The sequence below is a fragment of the Mus caroli genome, chromosome 16 (assembly GCF_900094665.2).
Source record: "Mus caroli chromosome 16, CAROLI_EIJ_v1.1, whole genome shotgun sequence".
Lineage (NCBI taxonomy): Eukaryota > Metazoa > Chordata > Mammalia > Rodentia > Muridae > Mus > Mus caroli.
In genome coordinates, this window is record NC_034585.1 from 84,211,971 (window position 1) to 84,229,946 (window position 17,976).

General features: G+C 47.2%; 1 protein-coding gene across 9 annotated transcripts in view; it reads right to left on the reverse strand.

The window, feature by feature from the left end:
• Tiam1 (T cell lymphoma invasion and metastasis 1) overlaps nucleotides 1-17,976 on the reverse strand; it is a 348,780-nt gene that overhangs the window by 20,520 nt on the left and 310,284 nt on the right. For 8 of the 9 annotated variants that reach the window (XM_029470566.1, XM_029470562.1, XM_029470564.1 and 5 more), the window contains 5 exons: nucleotides 14,602-14,705; nucleotides 5,648-5,827; nucleotides 4,533-4,601; nucleotides 4,117-4,242; nucleotides 2,022-2,130 (listed from right to left, as the gene is read on the reverse strand). In XM_029470566.1, the coding sequence (XP_029326426.1) occupies nucleotides 2,022-2,130; nucleotides 4,117-4,242; nucleotides 4,533-4,601; nucleotides 5,648-5,827; nucleotides 14,602-14,705 (588 nt within the window). Of the gene's footprint in view, nucleotides 1-2,021; nucleotides 2,131-4,116; nucleotides 4,243-4,532; nucleotides 4,602-5,647; nucleotides 5,828-10,700; nucleotides 11,135-14,601; nucleotides 14,706-17,976 lie in introns of those variants that run through there. The other variant, XM_029470568.1, reaches the window with a different exon arrangement.

The window sequence follows — 17,976 nt, forward strand, 5'->3', positions numbered from 1 at the left end:
GCCTACTGTTTTATGGGACAATTGGGAGTGAAGGTATGGTTTTCAGATTCGAGAAAATATTAGTGAATTGAGAAAAAAAATCTACACAGGCAAAATTTAACTGAATGATTTTAAAAGTACTAACTGCTTGGAAAATGATTATGCATGCATACCTTCACTACAGAGCAAAAATTCTAATAACGGCTATTCTGGCATTCCAATAATGATTAGCAATCAATAAAGGTTTTAAAAGAAACACACCCACACAGCCAACACAGCACTGTGAAAATGGATTAAGATCAGACCACATGACAGGGAAATTCTGAGAACCCTGCTGCCTAGACTAGCACTCCCAGCATGCCTGCCTCATGCTGTCCTGGACAGGGTCTTTTGTCACCCAGAGACCTGCATTACTCTAGCATTTCCTAAAGTTCAATGAAGTGAAGCTGGTCCTCTTGGGCAGCAAACATCAACCCAACATATGGAAATCATTCATCCAGGCATTTGATGAGCAGAGGCATCGCTTCTCGGCCTTTTGGCTAAGACCAAGTGTGATGAGCAGCGGCTTTCTTGGCAACCACAGAGCAATGCTGAGGTGAAGCACCCGCGTTTCCATAGATCATTCTGAAGCCACACCTTCCACTGATTCCACCCTCCAAAGCACCCCCTCTGTCTGCAGCAGAGGGTGACACACATGGTAAGCACTACACTGACACCAAAGGTGAAAACCTTTAAATAAACTGGATTAAAAATAAAAAAGACCAGGTCTAGCCAGATAGTCTATGCTGGTCTTGAACTCGAGACCTACCTACTGTCTCAGTTTGCTGCGTGCTGGAGTTACAGATGGGTGCTGCCACAAGGGACCAGACACAGGTTTTAAAATGGGTCTGCAGTAATTACACAAAGCCAAGCGGTAGGCTGTGCTATCTTTATATATACTTACACGATGACTGGTGGGAATGATCAGAATACCCGTCAAAAACAGCCTCACCGATTTGTGTCGATAACACTGTTTCCTCTAACTAGTGTTACCCACCACCACTCCGCCACACGCTTTGATTTTTCTCTTGCAGGAGCTGGGGCTTGACCCCACGGCTAGCTCTCTGCACATAGGGTGAGCGCTCTACCTGCCCGTTGTGCTAGAGCCTTTCTGTGCACACAGACCATATCCCTCCCCTTTAGCTGCACTATCTATCTACCTGCTAACCGTCCTCTTCCTAGGAACCCATCCAGTCCCCCTTGCCTCTGGTGACTGCCATTCCTCTCTTATCTCTGAGAGATCAGCTTTCGCCTGTCGATGACCACCACACAGTGAACTGTGGAGGCTGCAGAAAGTTTATATATCTTCGAAACCTCCAAGGAAAGTGTCCAGAAGTGCAGCACAGGGGCAGGCAGTGTTTGTCTTACACACATAATGCATTCAAGGTTTGATTCTCAAGGAGAGGGGATGGGGAAGAGACGGGAGGGGGAAGGAGAAAATAGAGGTGGGTAGAAAGGAGAAAGAACAGGAAGAAGGGAAAGGGAGAGAAGGAGAGGAGAAAGGAAGTGGAGGGGGCAGTAAGAGAACTCTCCCAACATAAAAACTATACTTTGGACTGTGTAAGAATAACTACACTAAGAGTAATTTTCACGAATAACTGAAATCCTTCGGTAGTCACACTGATGGCCGCTGGCACACACCTACGCATGAAAACAAGCTCGTGAAAGACGACCTTCCGGAACGGAGTTGGAGAAGCACAGTGGTCATCACAGAAATGAATGAGAAGGAAGGGTAAAGGGGGCTGCACACCACTGCAGGAAGACCTGCTGAATCGGGCCCAAGATGGCTCAGTCAAAACTTCCAGTGCAAGAAAACTCATAAATGATGAATTTAAGACAGTAATACATCTCTCTCCTCAAAACCAACACTGTGGCATACGGGATGTCAGCCTCGCACACCGGCGCCTCTCGGATTTCTCTCCAAGAGCCATCCACCACAGCCACCCACACATACGCGAACCAGCAACCAGCACACCCGTCCAAACCACCGGACCCTGCCTTACCTTTCACCAGGACCTTGGGGACTTTTGTGTGGCTCGCACAGAAGGCACTGTAGAGCTTGAAGCGGTCTGCGTAGTACAGGAAGGATCCCCCCAGAGAGAACAGCACTTTCTAGATTAAAGAGAAGAAGTGAGATGGGTTCGTGCCCCTTCTCATTTAGACGAGGCGAGAACAGGAGGAGATCACCTCTGCCTCACTCTGCACCAACCCCAGTCTCCGGGCCTTCCAAAGCATTTAAGCCCCTCCGTCGTCTCCCAGGGAGCAGACAAGAACCTAAGCGACACCAACGCAGAAGACGTTCAAGTGTAGAAAGCAGGCGTCATCTCTTCAGCCTGGACATGCTGCCCCGAGGTGATCAATCACCCTGGGACAGATCTTCCCTGTTAGGGCAGATACACTTGGTGTGTGGCTTTCTATCCCTCCCATTTGCCCTATGAATGAGGAGCGAGCCTCAGAAGGTCCACAAGGGTCTGGTCCTGCTCAGGGAGGGGCTTTCTTCATTTAGGCTTAGAATTAAAACACAGAACTGACGAGGTGAGTCACCAGTTATAACTACCTGCTATAAAAACCTGGGAACTTCTCTCCCTGGAACCCGTGGAAGGGTGGAGGGGGAGGACCAGCTGGCCTCCAAATGCTCACCGTGGCACGTGTGTCAGCACACATGACAACAATAATAAATATTTTTTAAAAATAATTAAGAGTTAGGTTCCAAGCAAGGGCTTAAGACTTTACATATGAATGATAACCTGGGCTCACAGACACAAAGTTTATCCAACACACAGTGTGGAGGAAGTCCAGGTCATCTACTAATAAAGGAAATGTCTATTTTAGACCACACGTAATTGGCATCCACGGTAATCAGAGACTTGAAGTCTCTTCCTTCATGTTCACCTCTTCCTCTACTTCTCCAGGGCCACGGCTACAGGTCTATGTAAGATGTGGCTATCCGAGTCATGATCACAAATTAGACAGGAAAAGCTGGGAAGAATCACAAAACAACACCACTTTATTCACAGTAGCGGTTACCAAGTGTTTGTCATACAGGTACCAGAAAAAAGTTATCTCCGATATGTGTTGCACATGATGGGAGAGACTCCTACTGCAGATGCCCTGTGCTGTCACCTGCAGGACTGTGGAAGGCCCCACAGTCTAGCATGCACTGCAGAGTCCCAAGAGGAAGTTCCATCAGCCGGATGTGAACCAGCTCACGTTATCATAGCTGCCTGCGGGTGGGAGGCAGTGCGAGGTAGGAGCAGGAAATCACAAGTGACAGGAACTGACTTTTGAAGATGATTATGTCATTGCCCTGACTATAGTGACGGCTTCACAGGCACTTAGGAATGTGTGTGTGTGTGTGTGTGTGTGCACATATGTGTGTGTATATGTATGTGTCTGTGCGTGTGCATGTGTGTGTTGGTGTGTATATGTGCTCGTGTATTAGTGTGTATGTATACAGACACACATACACACACACACATATATATGTGATAATATATATATGTACATGTATATATATATATATATATATATATATATATATATATATATATTCTCAGATCCTATACTTTAAATATGGGTGGCGCTTTGTCAATGACATCACAGCTGATCCTAGTGTTAAAAGCACAGGAGGTGTGACATGTAAGCCAGCACACACATCATTGAGTTTTGTTGATTTGAAATTTGGCACAGGAAACTCCTGCCAGGGAATATGAACCTAGGGAGAGGAACTGAGCCACGTGTGAGTAACCCTTCCGGGGGCCATAGTCACAATCATCACCAAGACCACAAGGACACTGTGCATTTGGACAGGGATCACTATGTCCATCAAAATTCCCCAGGACAACATGGATTCTCCTTACTAAGAGACCCAAGGGACTAATTTAATTTTGTTACTAGCTAACGTAACCTTCAGGTCTATGCTGCTTCCAAAGGAGACACTGGCAGCTAAATACGTTTAATCAAGTCCACGGCATCAGACAACGCTCCTGAAGTTCAGAGCTCCGCCTGCAGCACAGCGTCAGGCATTCAGCCTGACCCACAAGACAGGCAGCAGCAGCACAGAGGGGTGGCTTTATGCAGCTTAAGGACCTGGCTTACCTTGAACTGGTCAACCTTCTCAAGCTTCTCCAAGTCAGGGACCAGTCTTACTCCATCTTCTAGAGTTTTAAGGAACTCGACTTGAAACTCCACCATTTCGGTTAAATTTCCAAAAAGTACATCAAGCTAGAAAACAAAAAAGAATGGAATCTACCCTGTATCACATGAGGGTTCACCAACTTTACTTGGGCCTGACTGCACGGTTTCTGAGTGCTAAAGAGTCTACTCTTAGAGAATAGGGCAGTCGCTCTTGTCCCAAGTGTCCATCAAGACTTAACAAGCTGCATCTGACCTGCTGTGACCCAATGGATCAAGATGCACCCCCGCCTCAGTGTTAGAAGGGCTCAGTCTCCCACTCCTCACTAGCAGGTCAACAGCAGTGTGAACCTCACAAGATCAACACAGCCCCACCATACCTCATCCTGGGTGAGAAAGGTCTCCTTCTGCAGGGGCTTCAGGTATCTCTCCATGAGGCAGTTTAAGTCCTACAAATTGGAAGGACACTTCATTAGCATACCTCAAAGTCTGCAAGGAATCTATGGGATTGAAAGACAAACTGTGTTCCGGACTCTGAGGAGCCAGGGATGAAAGCCCATTACCACAGGAAGAAGCAGGCTTCTTCTACAAGGAGCACAGACCCTGCAGGCCCCATGGGCACTTCGGAAATCAACTCTTAAGCTCACGTTATACTCTGGGGCTAGGCAGCTACGTACAAAATGGACATGACGGTGTCCCGATAAAACTTTATTTGCAAAAACAGGCAGCAAGGTTGGATATTGCCTGCGGGTCACAATATGCTAAACTTACAATATTTAGCTGTGTTTAGACTAAAATGGGAGCAGTTAAAATGGATGGCCAGTCCTGGTTGCATAGACTTATGATCCTAGTATAGGAGAGGCTGAAGCAGAATTACTTTCCATTCAGGGCCAGTTTGGACTCCAGGGTGAAACCCTGTCTTAGAAAAACAAAAAGCAACCGGATCGCTCTGCTGTCAGACTGGGGTAGGAACAGAACAATTACTAACACACAGGAAACAGATGTGAGCCTTCCCTGGGACTCATGTCCTTCTGCTTGCACAGGCTCATAACCAGTGAACCATCTCACCAGGCCCTAAATCCAGATATAGCAGCAGCTTATAATACAGTTAGAAAAGTCAGAAGGATGATTTAATATCCACCAACCGTATGAATATATAAAATAACAACTAACAATCAATGTTAATCAATATTCTAGTTCTGTAAAAGAAATCAAGATCTCCATGTCCATAATTGGACCTCCGTGTAGGTTTACACCCAGGCAATGGCCCCCTTCACTCTTTCCTTAAGAGAAGGTCGGTAAGGCCTTGAGGCTTGCGTGTGTGTGTGTGTGTGTGTGTGTGTGTGTGTGTGTGTGTGTGTGTGTGTGTAGAGATGGGGGGAAGGTTGGGGGTGGGGTTTGGAGGCTGGGAGGCTGGGAGGCTGAGGGGTTTGGAGGCTGGGAGGCTGAGGGGTTTGGAGGCTGAGGACGCTGGGCACCCGGGAGGCAAACGTACTTTCACATAGGTGCGCTCAGTCTCCAGCAGTTCACAGATCACCTTACGCAGTTTATCCGCATCCGACAGCTGTCGTGTGGTTGCCAGCTGAGGGCTTGTGGCATCCTGAGGGGACGGGCTTGAGTCAGAGGGGCTCATCTCGTGCAGACTCCGGCAAAACGCTGCAACCTGTTCTGTGCTCTGTGGGGCACAGCAGATAGTGTCACCTCTCAGCAGGGAGCCTTGCTGCCCCATAACCCCGTCCCCCACAAGGCATTTTTCAATGTAAGGAATGCTAGTGAGTGAGAGCTCACTTCCCCTCGGGCACACTATTGTATTAATACTCATTCACAGGGTGTAAGAAGGGCTATAACTCCTACTGACCAGCTGAAACAAAGGAGGCCCAGAGAGGTTAAGTAACTCATTCAAGGTGACACAGCGGACCTGGGATTTGAACTACCTAAGCACATCTCAGAGCCTGTGATTTTAAGGGGTACTAGGGTGTGGGGGAGTGTGGGGACAGCCAGGGAGTGTATAGAGAAATGCTACCAAGGAATGAAACCCAGGCCTCAGAATCAAGTGCTCTGACACCAAGCTACTGCCCCAGCCCAAAGCCTAGACCCCTCCATGAGAACCTGACAAAGGAGAAGACAGAGGCATGGGATTAGTGCTGCCCGACACAAAGAACAAGGCTTCCCATTCAGTCCCGAGGCTGTTCCATACACTGTCCACTTATGTAGCCTGCTGGAAGACAATGTCTATCTGTAGCCACTAGAAACTCCCACGTGTAGACAGATGGCTGTGTTTTTGTGAGTTCTGCTGTTTCCAGCTTCTTCTCTGAACAGAAGGCGAATGACCCTGAAACAGGCCACTGTGGAGCTCAGGACAAGACGGAGGGGAAGGCTGCAGTGATTGCCCAAGATTGCTTTCTCCATCTCAAGTTTAGGATTCTCCAGTTCCACCCTACAGAGTGATGGCAACGGCTGTCTGCAGTGTAAGCTGATGAAAAACCCAGTGGGCTCAGCAGCTTAGCTCACTGAAGCCCCGTTCTCCTCACCACCCCAATGACATGGCTCAGATCCTTTAAATGGGGACCTATGGTGGGATCGGAAGGACCTGGGATTTGGCTTGGGATGGTTTTTAAGGACAAGGTCTCACTATATAGCCCTCGATGTCCTGGAACTCACTATGTAAACCAAGTTGGCCTCGAACTCAAAGACATGCTAGCCTGTCTCTGTTTCCTGGGTGCAGAGGTCAAAGGTCTGGTGGAATGGACTGCCCCAGGCACTGTTTTGGAGCAAGGAACCTTATTTGTCTGTCAAATGCACATGAATCAATCACGTTGGGTGGATACCTTCCACCTTACATTTCTCTTCAATCCCCTTGTTGTCTATCTCAGGTGCGGATAAAAAAAAATTATTCCTTTATCACCTAGGGAGAACATCCTTTTCTCAAATAAGTAAGGCAGGAACACTAAGACCTGGTCTATAGATACAGTGAAGGGTCATTTGCATATGCAAAAGACAACGCAGAGTTACTCAGAACCTCCTGAGGTTCCTAAGGGGCAGCACAGGGCAGGAAAGCTCAGAGCCTGGACTGTGCTTCACACAGCAGGCATTCCAAGTCTCTTATAATTGCCATGGCTTATTTATGGCTACTGCTAACTCCGCTACCTGCCAGAAAGAGCATGTCACCTGTCACAGGTACTCTTCAGTACCCTCCAGGGAACCGTGGGGTTTAGACGTGTAATATCCCTTAGGTGACAGAAGGCTCACCCAAATGGGCTGCTCTGTATGCTATGTGAGTGTTATCTCAGTAAGGCTGCTAAAAAGGAGAGACTGCCGGTTTTCACCAAAGCCTCTTTGTGCAGAAACAATGGAATTAGTTATGATAGGACTTCACTAACTTGGGGTTATCTTGATATAGTCAAATTGGGCTTTGTCATAAAAATAGAAACAAGGGGAACAAATATAGTCATCTTAACATAATGTTCACGTCCCCTTTTAATGATCTAATGGTAATTAAGACAGTGTGGTTACGAGGGAATAAAAATTGTGCCCTTCTGGAGAAAATCTCACGTGCAGAAGATGATAAAAGCTGAGTGAGTGCCCAGCCCCCATCCTAACACAAATTTCCCGGGGTTGCTCTGGTTTGCCACCTGGCCAAGGAGGCTAACAAACAAAGGCGCCCATGGCACTTCTGTGTGCACCATGCGCCTGTGCAATTCCATCTGTAACATGGCACCACTGTGTGCACCATGCACCTGTGCAATTCCATCTGCAACCACAGCTGGCTGTCCTTCACACACAGTTCCCATGACAAACGCACTCGGCACCAAACCCCAATTATCAGTAAAATACCCTTTCCTGTACTTTCAGCACTGAGACGGTTACCCAGGTGACTCTGGGTACCACTCCACACAGAACCCTCGGCTGCACAAAGGCAGCCAGCGTCGTAAGAGGTTCTCACATACACCAGAAGCAGGGCATCCCAAAAGACATGACCCATCACACTGGGTCACTGCGCGCAGGCTAAATACAGGAGGTGTGGAATGGGATTTCTGAGGTTTTGATTCCTCCGTGGTATCATGAATACCCAAAGATATCCACTTGCCAGAGTGTGGACAAGGGAGCGCCTTGGTCTCTGTGAGGTAGCATCTCAGTCTTGCCGCTCTGCATCCCCACAACCAGAGGCCTTCCTGGATGGTTTCCCTAAGCAGCCTGGCTATTCTCCTCTCTCTCTCTCTCTCTCTCTCTCTCTCTCTGTGTGTGTGTCTACATACTTATATATTCGAGCATACACATACATTAAGTGTGATTATCCAACTTTATCTTTGGGGTGACTTTCTCAGTTTTGCACTATCAGTGGAAAACACTAAATTTGTCTTGGCTCTTCCAGGGAACACCCTGCTTGCAAAATCTTTATCAAAGTGCATTGTGTTTTATGCTCTTATGTTTTGTGCACAACAGCTCTATTAGTTGTCACGCATCTCTTAATGCGCCTAATTTAACATTAAACTTCATCAACAGCGTGTGTGCGTAAGGAACCCAGTACATGCAGGAATTGCTACTGTGCACCCAGCCACGGCTTCTGGCATCCACTGAGAGTCTCAAGATGTAGCCCCTAAAGATAAAAGGGAGGCTGTTCCTCAGTTTCCCTTTAGAGGGCTTAGGCTCAGCCTCAGCCACTCCTTCCTCGTTAGGGCCATTTCTGAGTGTTCTCTGAAGCTGAACGGGACCCCTCACACCATTCTGCTCACTCACTCGTGATACAGGCTTCCGGGTGTGTCCTAAGGTACTGACTTTGAAGTAGGTGCCTTTTTCCCCCCACTGCTAATACATGTTACGTGAAAACGAATAAAACTTTCATAATACATGGAGATATAATGAGTAGCATGTTTCTGTTTGGAGAGAATTTAAAGGATACTATAAGGTTTGAGAATTTTGGTTGGTTAAAATATTACCCCCAAAATATCCTTTCAAGCACCTACGAAATGGTGCTCCTTTGGGCTCTCTCAAGCTATCAGTTTCACATATGGTTGGCCAGCTAAATCTCCAGCTCCCTACATCTGCCTTCCACTGTGGCCAAATTCCTAACGCCACAAGGTCAATATGGACCCTGTCCACGTCACCTGCAGCGGTGCAGCGTGGAGAGAGGAAGACCTGCCCATCCATCCATCACTGGCTATCGGGAGGCTATGGGTCACTCACACACCCAGCCAGGCAGCCTGGGTGGGAAGTTCCCAACATGCTCCCGCTGAGAGCAGCCTGGGCTCAAGGAGAAAAAGAGGGGCAGGTACTTGCAGTAGGGAGCACAAGACACTCTGCACTTGAGGACCGGTCACCATAGAAACCAAAGAGCAGCACTCGCGGGCACTGGAGAGTTTTAAACTGTTGAAGGGGGCAGAGGTGCCTGCCCCCAGACAAAAGGGAGAATTAGCCAACACAAGGAGGCAAGACAACAAAGGAGGAGCAGGGCCACTTTCCTGGCGGTGTGAGAGAGGCCTGGTGTTTATAACATCCTCTCCCCCGACCCCGTTCAAGATGAAAAGAAAGGACAACAGAAGAGGCGACAGACTCCTGAGGACACTCTATCAACTGGAGCCACCCAGCTGCTTAAGCCTTCCTGTTATGCAACCACCAAAGGCACCGTCGTTGGCCTGCAGATGAGCAACTTCTGAAAGTGTTCTGACTCTGACCGATTTAACACTGCCCACGGATTTAAAAGAAAGGAGGGAGAATGGCCTCAAATCTTACAGCCTTTATTTAAGCTTTTTTGGGGGGGAGGGGAAAGGGGGAGAATAATGAAGCTAAAAAAAATTCACAATTTTAGAGGGCATTACAGTCATTCACAGTTCCTATAATTCTTTACCTGCTTTTGGGTGGCTTCTAACAAATTTCAAACAAGGAACAGCTAAGCCCTGGACTGTCAAAGTTTGTTTCACTAAGTGACAGCACTGGTATCAGAAGGCTGCTTTTGTGGAGCCCGTTCCTTGCCAGGAGCCCGCTCTGCATTTCTTTGCGGAGCATTACCGTTTACTGCCAGAGCTGGATCTACTGAAGTAGGTCAGCGAATGTTAAACTGTCCTTACCCACTGCAAGTCAGCATATAGAAGACCCAAAGGGGCAAGCACAGTCCCAGCTGCTGGCTGCACACTGCTTTCCCCGTCCCAGGTCAGAGGTGGGAGGTGGGGGAAAGGGGCATAGTGGATCAGTCACAAAATACGTTCCAAATCTCAATAGACAAAAGGAAAGGGGGAAAACATCAGTAACAGTTAGGAAGATTTAAAAAAAAAAATGAAATAAAAAAAGCCACAGCTGTCTACCGCCTAAATCTAAAGATAAATAAATAAATAAATATAAAGACCCAATACAAATTCAACTTCATGCAAATACTGACTGGCCCCCATCCACTGCGATCTATGTTCTTCGTTAACAAGGGAGTCCTGAAGGAAAAGGGGATGAAATGCAGAGGTGTGGGACAAGCATAAGCGTCATTAATAGAGCCTGGAAGGAAGTTTTCCCCAAAGCAGTGCACAGGGCGGGCGGAAAGAGACAGCAAGGCGCTCGCTCACCAGGTGAAGGGTGCGGTAGATAGAGTCGCCAGCCCTGTCGTTCTCGACCCTGGGCTTGCGCTTGATCTTCCACAGCGAAGACATCCTCAGGGATAGAGTCTCATGGTAATTCCTCCTAGCACCTCGTGCGCGCGCGTTCAGAAAGGAAGCCGAAGTTTCTTAAAATACTCAGAAAGCCCAGCTTTCTGAGAGCGCTCTCTCACCAGGATATCCCATGCTGGCTCTCCCGAGCAGACCTGGGACCACATCTCAATGCGGGTCTCGCGGTGGCCGCAACCCCCCCAGAGCGGCACCCGCTTCCCGACTCCAGCTCTGGGAGGCTATCAAAGGCGGCTACATCTTGGACAAGAACTCATGCTTTGATTTTTACCTGGCTCAACAACAAAAGTTCCAGAGAGAGGCAAAGCAGACAAGAAAACAAAGCCCAGCACGCCTCCCCAGATGCGGGTGGCTCTGCCCTGCAGCCAGTGGGATCAGCTGATTGGCTAGCGTCTCGAATGGCACAGGAATATTAAAAGTGCCCAGATAGCGCAACTTCGAGGCTCCCCACCACAACGGGGCGCGCCCTGCCCTGCCGCATTTTACACAGATGCTTAGATACAAAAACTGATACTTCCCAGGTGATTACAACATGTGTGAAAAGGGAACGATATGTGGTAGTGAATGAAAAAGTCAGAAAAAAAAATTATTCTAATACATTTTCTAACTGGAAAACTCAGAAAAGCCAGAGCCACCAGGGAGCCCAGAACGCAGGACAGGACGCTGGGCTCCTCTGACCTCGGTTAATTAGCATTTTATTCCACAAGCAAGAGTTTTCAAGGAGAAGCTGTAAAGGGGAGTAAGTCACCCAGTGGATGAGGAGACCTGAGGCTGTCACCATGCCACCAGAGGAAGGAGGCAGTGACAAAGGGAGAGGTGACTACAGTCCCCTGCCTTGTGACAACGCCACCCATCAGTGCCACATTCCTGAATCATCTCCAGAGAACAAGCTCACCATTACCCACTTGCTCAGCTCCAAACGGCCGGGCACGGCCAAACCGCATTTAAAGGACAGAGAACAGCGACAGCTTTTCCCCTCCATCCGGCTCATTTGGAAGGAAACAGCAAAATAATAATAATAATAATAATAATAATAATAATAATAATAATAATAATAATAAAATGAAAATAAAAAAATAAATAGGAAGAAGACAATCATGGGGTCTCCGGCCTCACGCTTCCCAGCAGAATAAAAATTGATAACACAGCGGGCCATGGTGGTGCACACCTTTAATCCCAGAAGGCTGGCTGATCTCTATGAGTTTGAGGCCAGTGGGGTCAGGTCAACATAGTGAGCTCTAGGCGGGCCAGTAAGACCCTGTCTTTAAAAAAAAAAAAAGAAACAAGGAGGAAAAAGAATTCATTTCATTATTCTGTTGGGGGGCAGGCGTGCTTGTTATGGTCCGTGTGTGGAGGTTAGAAAACAATTTGCAGCAGTCAGCCTCTTCCATCAGGTGGTCAAGTTAGGGGTCGGGTTCCTTGTCTCCACCCAGTTTCTATTTATTTACTAGGTAAGTCTCTCTCTGCTTGATGAATGTGTGTGCATTCTGATGAGGCTTAATCTTCCCTCCCAGGTTACAGCAGCATACACTTCAAAATGAATGAATTCACACACCAAGACAGTCGATGCAACCAAAGCGGTTAACCTTAATCAAGAGGCACTTTAAGAAGATTAAGCGTTAGGAAGCCTGTTAAATGGTTCATGGCTGTGTATCTAATTGGCCTCTAGCTCCACTGATAAATGAGTTCCCTCTTTCGTGAAGCCTGGTATTCAATGCCAGCACAAAACAACCTGGTCTCGGGTGATTTAAATGGAGGGGGCACCAATAACACAAGGCCTGGAACAAGACTGTTCTCTTTTCTTCTTTTTTCTTTTCCTCTCAATACCACAGGACTGTATAGTGTCTCTCTCCTCTGTAAAATAGAACTGGGTGGCATCTCTTCCAGGAGTGTTGTCAAGATGAAATGAAATGGTACCCGATATATCCAAAAGATAAAATTAGTGTGGCTTTAATTGATTAATATACAGTGGAGCCCAGTCACCAAGATCTGCCAGTACAATTTGAAATTTCTGCTTTCAAACCTCTTAAATGAGAAACTTAACCTACCAGCAGGTGCTAACAGGAGCTCAGTGGTCTCAGGACTTCCTTGCTGTAATAAACACCATGCAAAGCAACTTGGAGATGAAAGGGTTTATTTGCCTTGTATTTTTGAGTCACACAGTCCATCCTGAGGGAAGTCAGGAGCTGAAGCAGAGGCCACTGAGGAAGCTTCCCCATGGCTTCCTCAGCCTGCTTTCTTATACCATGGAGGACCCCTGCAGAGGGGTGGAACCACCCACCCACAATGAGTTGGGTCTGCATTAGTCATTAACCAAGAAAATGGCACAAAGGCTTGCCTACAGGCCAATCTGATAGGAGCATTTTTTTTTTTAAATTGATGTTACTTCCAAGATGACTCAAACCTATGTCAACCTGACCAAAACAAACAAACAAACAAACAAAAACCAACCAGCACCTGCTCTTGCAGAGGACCAGAGAGATCAGTTCTCACTGCCCAAGAGTATCCCCTTACAACATCCTATATCACCAGGAGATCCAACTCCCTCTCTGGCCTCTGATATTTGTTTATTTGTTTAATTTGTTAAGTGACTTGTTAAGTGTCAAGGAATAGACTAAGCAGTTGGAGAGACCAACAGAGTCTTACAAGGTGATTGTCCTTATTAGCCCTAAGTCTTAACCATACTCAAGACTAGAGTCATGGGAGAGAAGGGACTGCCAGATCAGCATGGCCTCTGGGCAAGTCTGTGAGGCACTGTCTTGATTGGTGACTGAGGTGGGAAGGTTTAGCCCACCATGGGTGGCACCAATCCCTAGGCAGATTGTCCTGGACTCTCTATAAATAAGTTAGTAAGTCAAACATGGTAGTGGAGCTTTTAATCCTAGCACTAAAGAAGTAGAGGCAAAGGGATGTCTATGAATTCGAGGCCAACTAGGTCTGAATACCCAAGGGAGAGACGGGGAGGGAAGCAAACTAGTTAAGCAGGAGCCCTCGAGCAAACCGCAAACACCTCTTCCGTGTTTCTGCTTCAGGGTCCTGCCTTAACTTCTATCAGCTATGACCTGAAAAGCCTAAGATGAAACAAACCTTTCCCTTCCCTTAAGTAGATCACGGTCAGGGTGTTTTATCACAGCACCAGAGAAGGAACCAACACAGTGACTCCGTCTGAGAACTTGTCTTCTGGCCGTGGGGACTGAGGAGCAAAGGGGCTGCTGCGCACACAGCACTTGGTAAAAGAGCACAGACCCATGCAGAGTCCCGGGCAACAGTCACACTGTTTCACACCAGAGCAGCAAAAGAAAGTTTTTGCTCACCGTCTTCGACTTTAGAACAGTATAACTGGCTTAATAAAAAACCTTTTCCTTTCCCTTTAACGTAGAAGAGTGCACCTTGAACAAGAGCTGAGAGCAGATTGCTCAAATGCGGCTCATTACGGAGCCCCTAAGTGGCAGAAGGCACTGCTGACTCAATTATGCACACTTAGGACGATGCTTCATCCTCCACAAATGAAGACAGAAGAAGGAAATGGGGTGAAATTACGGCATTAACGGGGAGCTCCAGCCGCGGCAGAAATTAAAGAAAGAGGCCTTCAATTCATTACAAGTGATTTCTGCCCTATATTCTCCCACATGGGTTTGTTACAGAGGCTGTGATTTAGATTTCATATCCAGCTATTTAGTAACATCTCAGAAGTAAAAACACTGTATCCCACGGAGAGCCCACCTGAGCACACACAGCTGTCGGGGTGGCCTGTCAGCTGTGATCCTGCAGGACATGGGATGTGAAAATGAAAATCTCTCACCTTGCTGCTGTGATCTGTCTCATCAGAAGACTCCAAGTCCGGTCCTTCGCCCTCTTCCGGAGCTGTCTCAGCACTGCTGCCCTGCTCACTGGAGAGGCTGTGCCCTGTCACACAATAGCAGAAGAAAGCAGGGGTCACCATGAATAGTCATGGTTGAGCGCCTTTGGAGTGAGGCGGCACAAGGTAAGCACAGACCTTGTGTATACCTTGTATGTACTGTGTATGTGTACTGAGCAGTCTCAGAGTGCACATCATGGCCTTGGCTCAATAAATGGAATTTGTATTATTGCTGCTGTGGTATTTCATATACATCTTTATCCTTTATATGTTGGACAAATATGGTGATCGCTATGGGCTAGTTATTCCCTACAATCCTTACATTGGAACTATGATCCCAATGCCAATGGGGTGGCATTTGGAGGTGAGGGCGGAGGAGGAAGTGAAATTCAGACAGACTAGGTCATGAGGGCTAGTAATCTGGAGGAGGGTTCTTGCCATCAACAAGGGGCTCCTGCACTCACACAGACACATGCATATCCATGCCTGTATTTACATGTAACTATACCCATGCCCACACACATAAATTCATGCATACACGCACACACACATACACACACACACACACACACACACACACACACGGGGTTGGGGGACCACAAATGCTGGACCCCTGAGGATTGGCTAATCATAGATTCCACAGACAGGGAACAGGGCCTGAGCTCAAGCCTCTACTTCTTAGTAGCTCTGCATGTTCCCAGTGAATGCTCAGGTCCAATGTCCACCACTGGATCCTTATGCATCAACCCCTTCTCACACAGAACCTGAACATGCAGATTCCTATCTGAGACTCACACTCCTGAAACCACATGAAAGGAAGCGACTCTCTGGGTCAGGACAACCTGAGGAGAGAGTAGAAGGGAGCAAGACAGGTCTCTTCCCTCAGGCTATGATCACCTTTTGTCCTAGTTGCTGCTCTGTTGCTGTGAAGAGACACCATGACCAAGGCAGCTTGTCAAAGAAAGGCACTTTACTGGGGCTTGCTTACAGCTTTAGGAGAGCTAGCCCAGATTATCACGGCGGGAAAGCACAGTGGAAACTGAGAACCAAACATTCAGAGATATGAGCCTATGGGGCTCGTTTTCACTCAAACCAACGCACCAGCACAAGGTCTTTCTGGATTTTCATTGCAGGGACAGGGGACGGGAGTAATGCCAACCCTCACTGGCATCACAGAATGTGCACAAGTGGGCCATGCTAAAGCAGGAAGCCAAAGGCAGCCTTGCTAGACACCAGAGGGCTGGAAATGTAATTCAGTGTGAAAGCTCTTACCCAGCATGCATTAGGCTGTGCACAGCCACAAGCAAGCAAACAGACAAACACAGAGCAAATCCCTGTGAGGGCAGAAGACTTCAAGGAACACCGGAAATCCAGCTACCTGATACGAAACGTCAAACAACCAGGCTGCAATTATTATTATTTTTTTAAAGTGCATTAAAAAAACATGCAAATTAACAGAATTTCTAAAGATAAGAACTATGGCCACAGAAATTAAACAGTTGAGGAATAAGAAATAAATCAAGGAAAGAAAGTGGGTTCTCAGGTCCATCTGAAAGTAGTGCCTTACTCTAGCAAATAAAACATAGGCACTGTAATGTCAGTGGGAAGACCAATCGAAAGTCTGGACAGAGGACTAGGGTAATGGCTCTGTAGTGAAGAGCACTGGCTGCTCTTCTGAAGGAACCAGGTGTGATCCCCAGCACCCACACGACAGCTCACAACCACCTGTAACTACAGCCCCAGGACACTGTACACATGTGGTAAACAGATATACACTTAGGCACGCATCCACAAACACAACAAATACCATAATAAAACAAACAAAACAAACAAACAAAGCACACACAGTTTGGGCGTGTAGAGCTCAGTAGTAAAGTCCTTGGCTAGCAACAGGGAGGCTCCAAATTCCGTCCCTGGAAACCGATAAACAAATAAACACATGAATAAACAGCAGAAGACTCTCAAAACAGAGACTGCAATAAGAAGTTCTTAGAAACAGGGTTAAAGCCAGGCGTGGTGGCGCACGCCTTTAATCCCAGCACTCGGGAGGCAGAGGCAGGCGGATTTCTGAGTTCGAGGCCAGCCTGGTCTACAAAGTGAGTTACAGGACAGCCAGGGCTATACAGAGAAACCCTGTCTTGAAAAAAAAACAAAAAAAACCAAACAAATAAGAAACAGGGTTAAGCACATTTACCTCACACACACACACACACACACACACACACACACACACAAAATCTCTAAAAGATGTACTTCAGGGGAGAAAGAATAAACATATAATCTTTTTTAAAAATCTGGTATGGAAGTTGAAATAATAAAATGCTAACACACAGGTAAGGTTTAAAATATAAAGCCCCACCTCCTCTCCCCAAAAAGACGTCTGGGTGTAAAATATCTCATGGAGATTCGATTAAACAAAGCTGAGGGTGATTAAGGCTCTGCGCAGTCATTTTATTCATCAAGACGCCAGTAGAAAAACTAACTTTGGTTTCTTCTAGGTTAAGAATCATGTCCAGTAGCAAATACAGAGACAAAGTGTGGAGCAGAGACTGAAGGAAAGGCCATCCAGAGACTGCCCCACCTGGGAATCCATCCCATATACAGTTACCAAACCCAAACACTATTGTGGATGCTAAGAAGTGCTTGCTGACAGGAGTCTGATATAGCTGTCTCTGAGAGTCTCTGCCAGTGCCTGACAAATACAGAGGTGGATACTTGCAGCCAACCACTAAACTAATCACGGAGTCCCCAATGGAAAAGTTAGAGAAAGGACTGAAGAAGCTGAAGGTGTTTCCAACCCCATAGGAAGAACAATAATATCAACCAACCAGAGCTCCCAGGGTCTAAACCACCAACCAAGGAGTACACATGGAGGGACCCATGGCTCCAGCTGCATATGTAGCAGAGAATGACCTTGTGGGACATCAATGGGAGAAGAGGTCCTTCATCCCATGAAGGCTCAATGCCCCAATGTAGGGAAATGTGTGGGCAGGGAGGTGGTATTGGGTGAGTGTGTAGGGGTACACCCTCCTAGAAGCAGGAGGGAGTGCGGAATAGGGAAAAGGGATAACATTTGAAATGTAAATAAATAAAATACTCCCGCCCCCAAAGAATCATGTCCAACTTCCAGAGGAGAGAGGGGGACATCAACCCACCCACAAAACCTCGACCCCAAAATCTGTCTTGCCTATAGAAGTGCAAGGTGAGACAATGCCGGGGCCTAGCAAACACAGAAGTGGATGCTCACAGTCAGCTGTTGGATGGATCACAGGGCCACCAATGGAAGAGCTAGAGAAAGTACCCAAGGAGCTAAAGGCA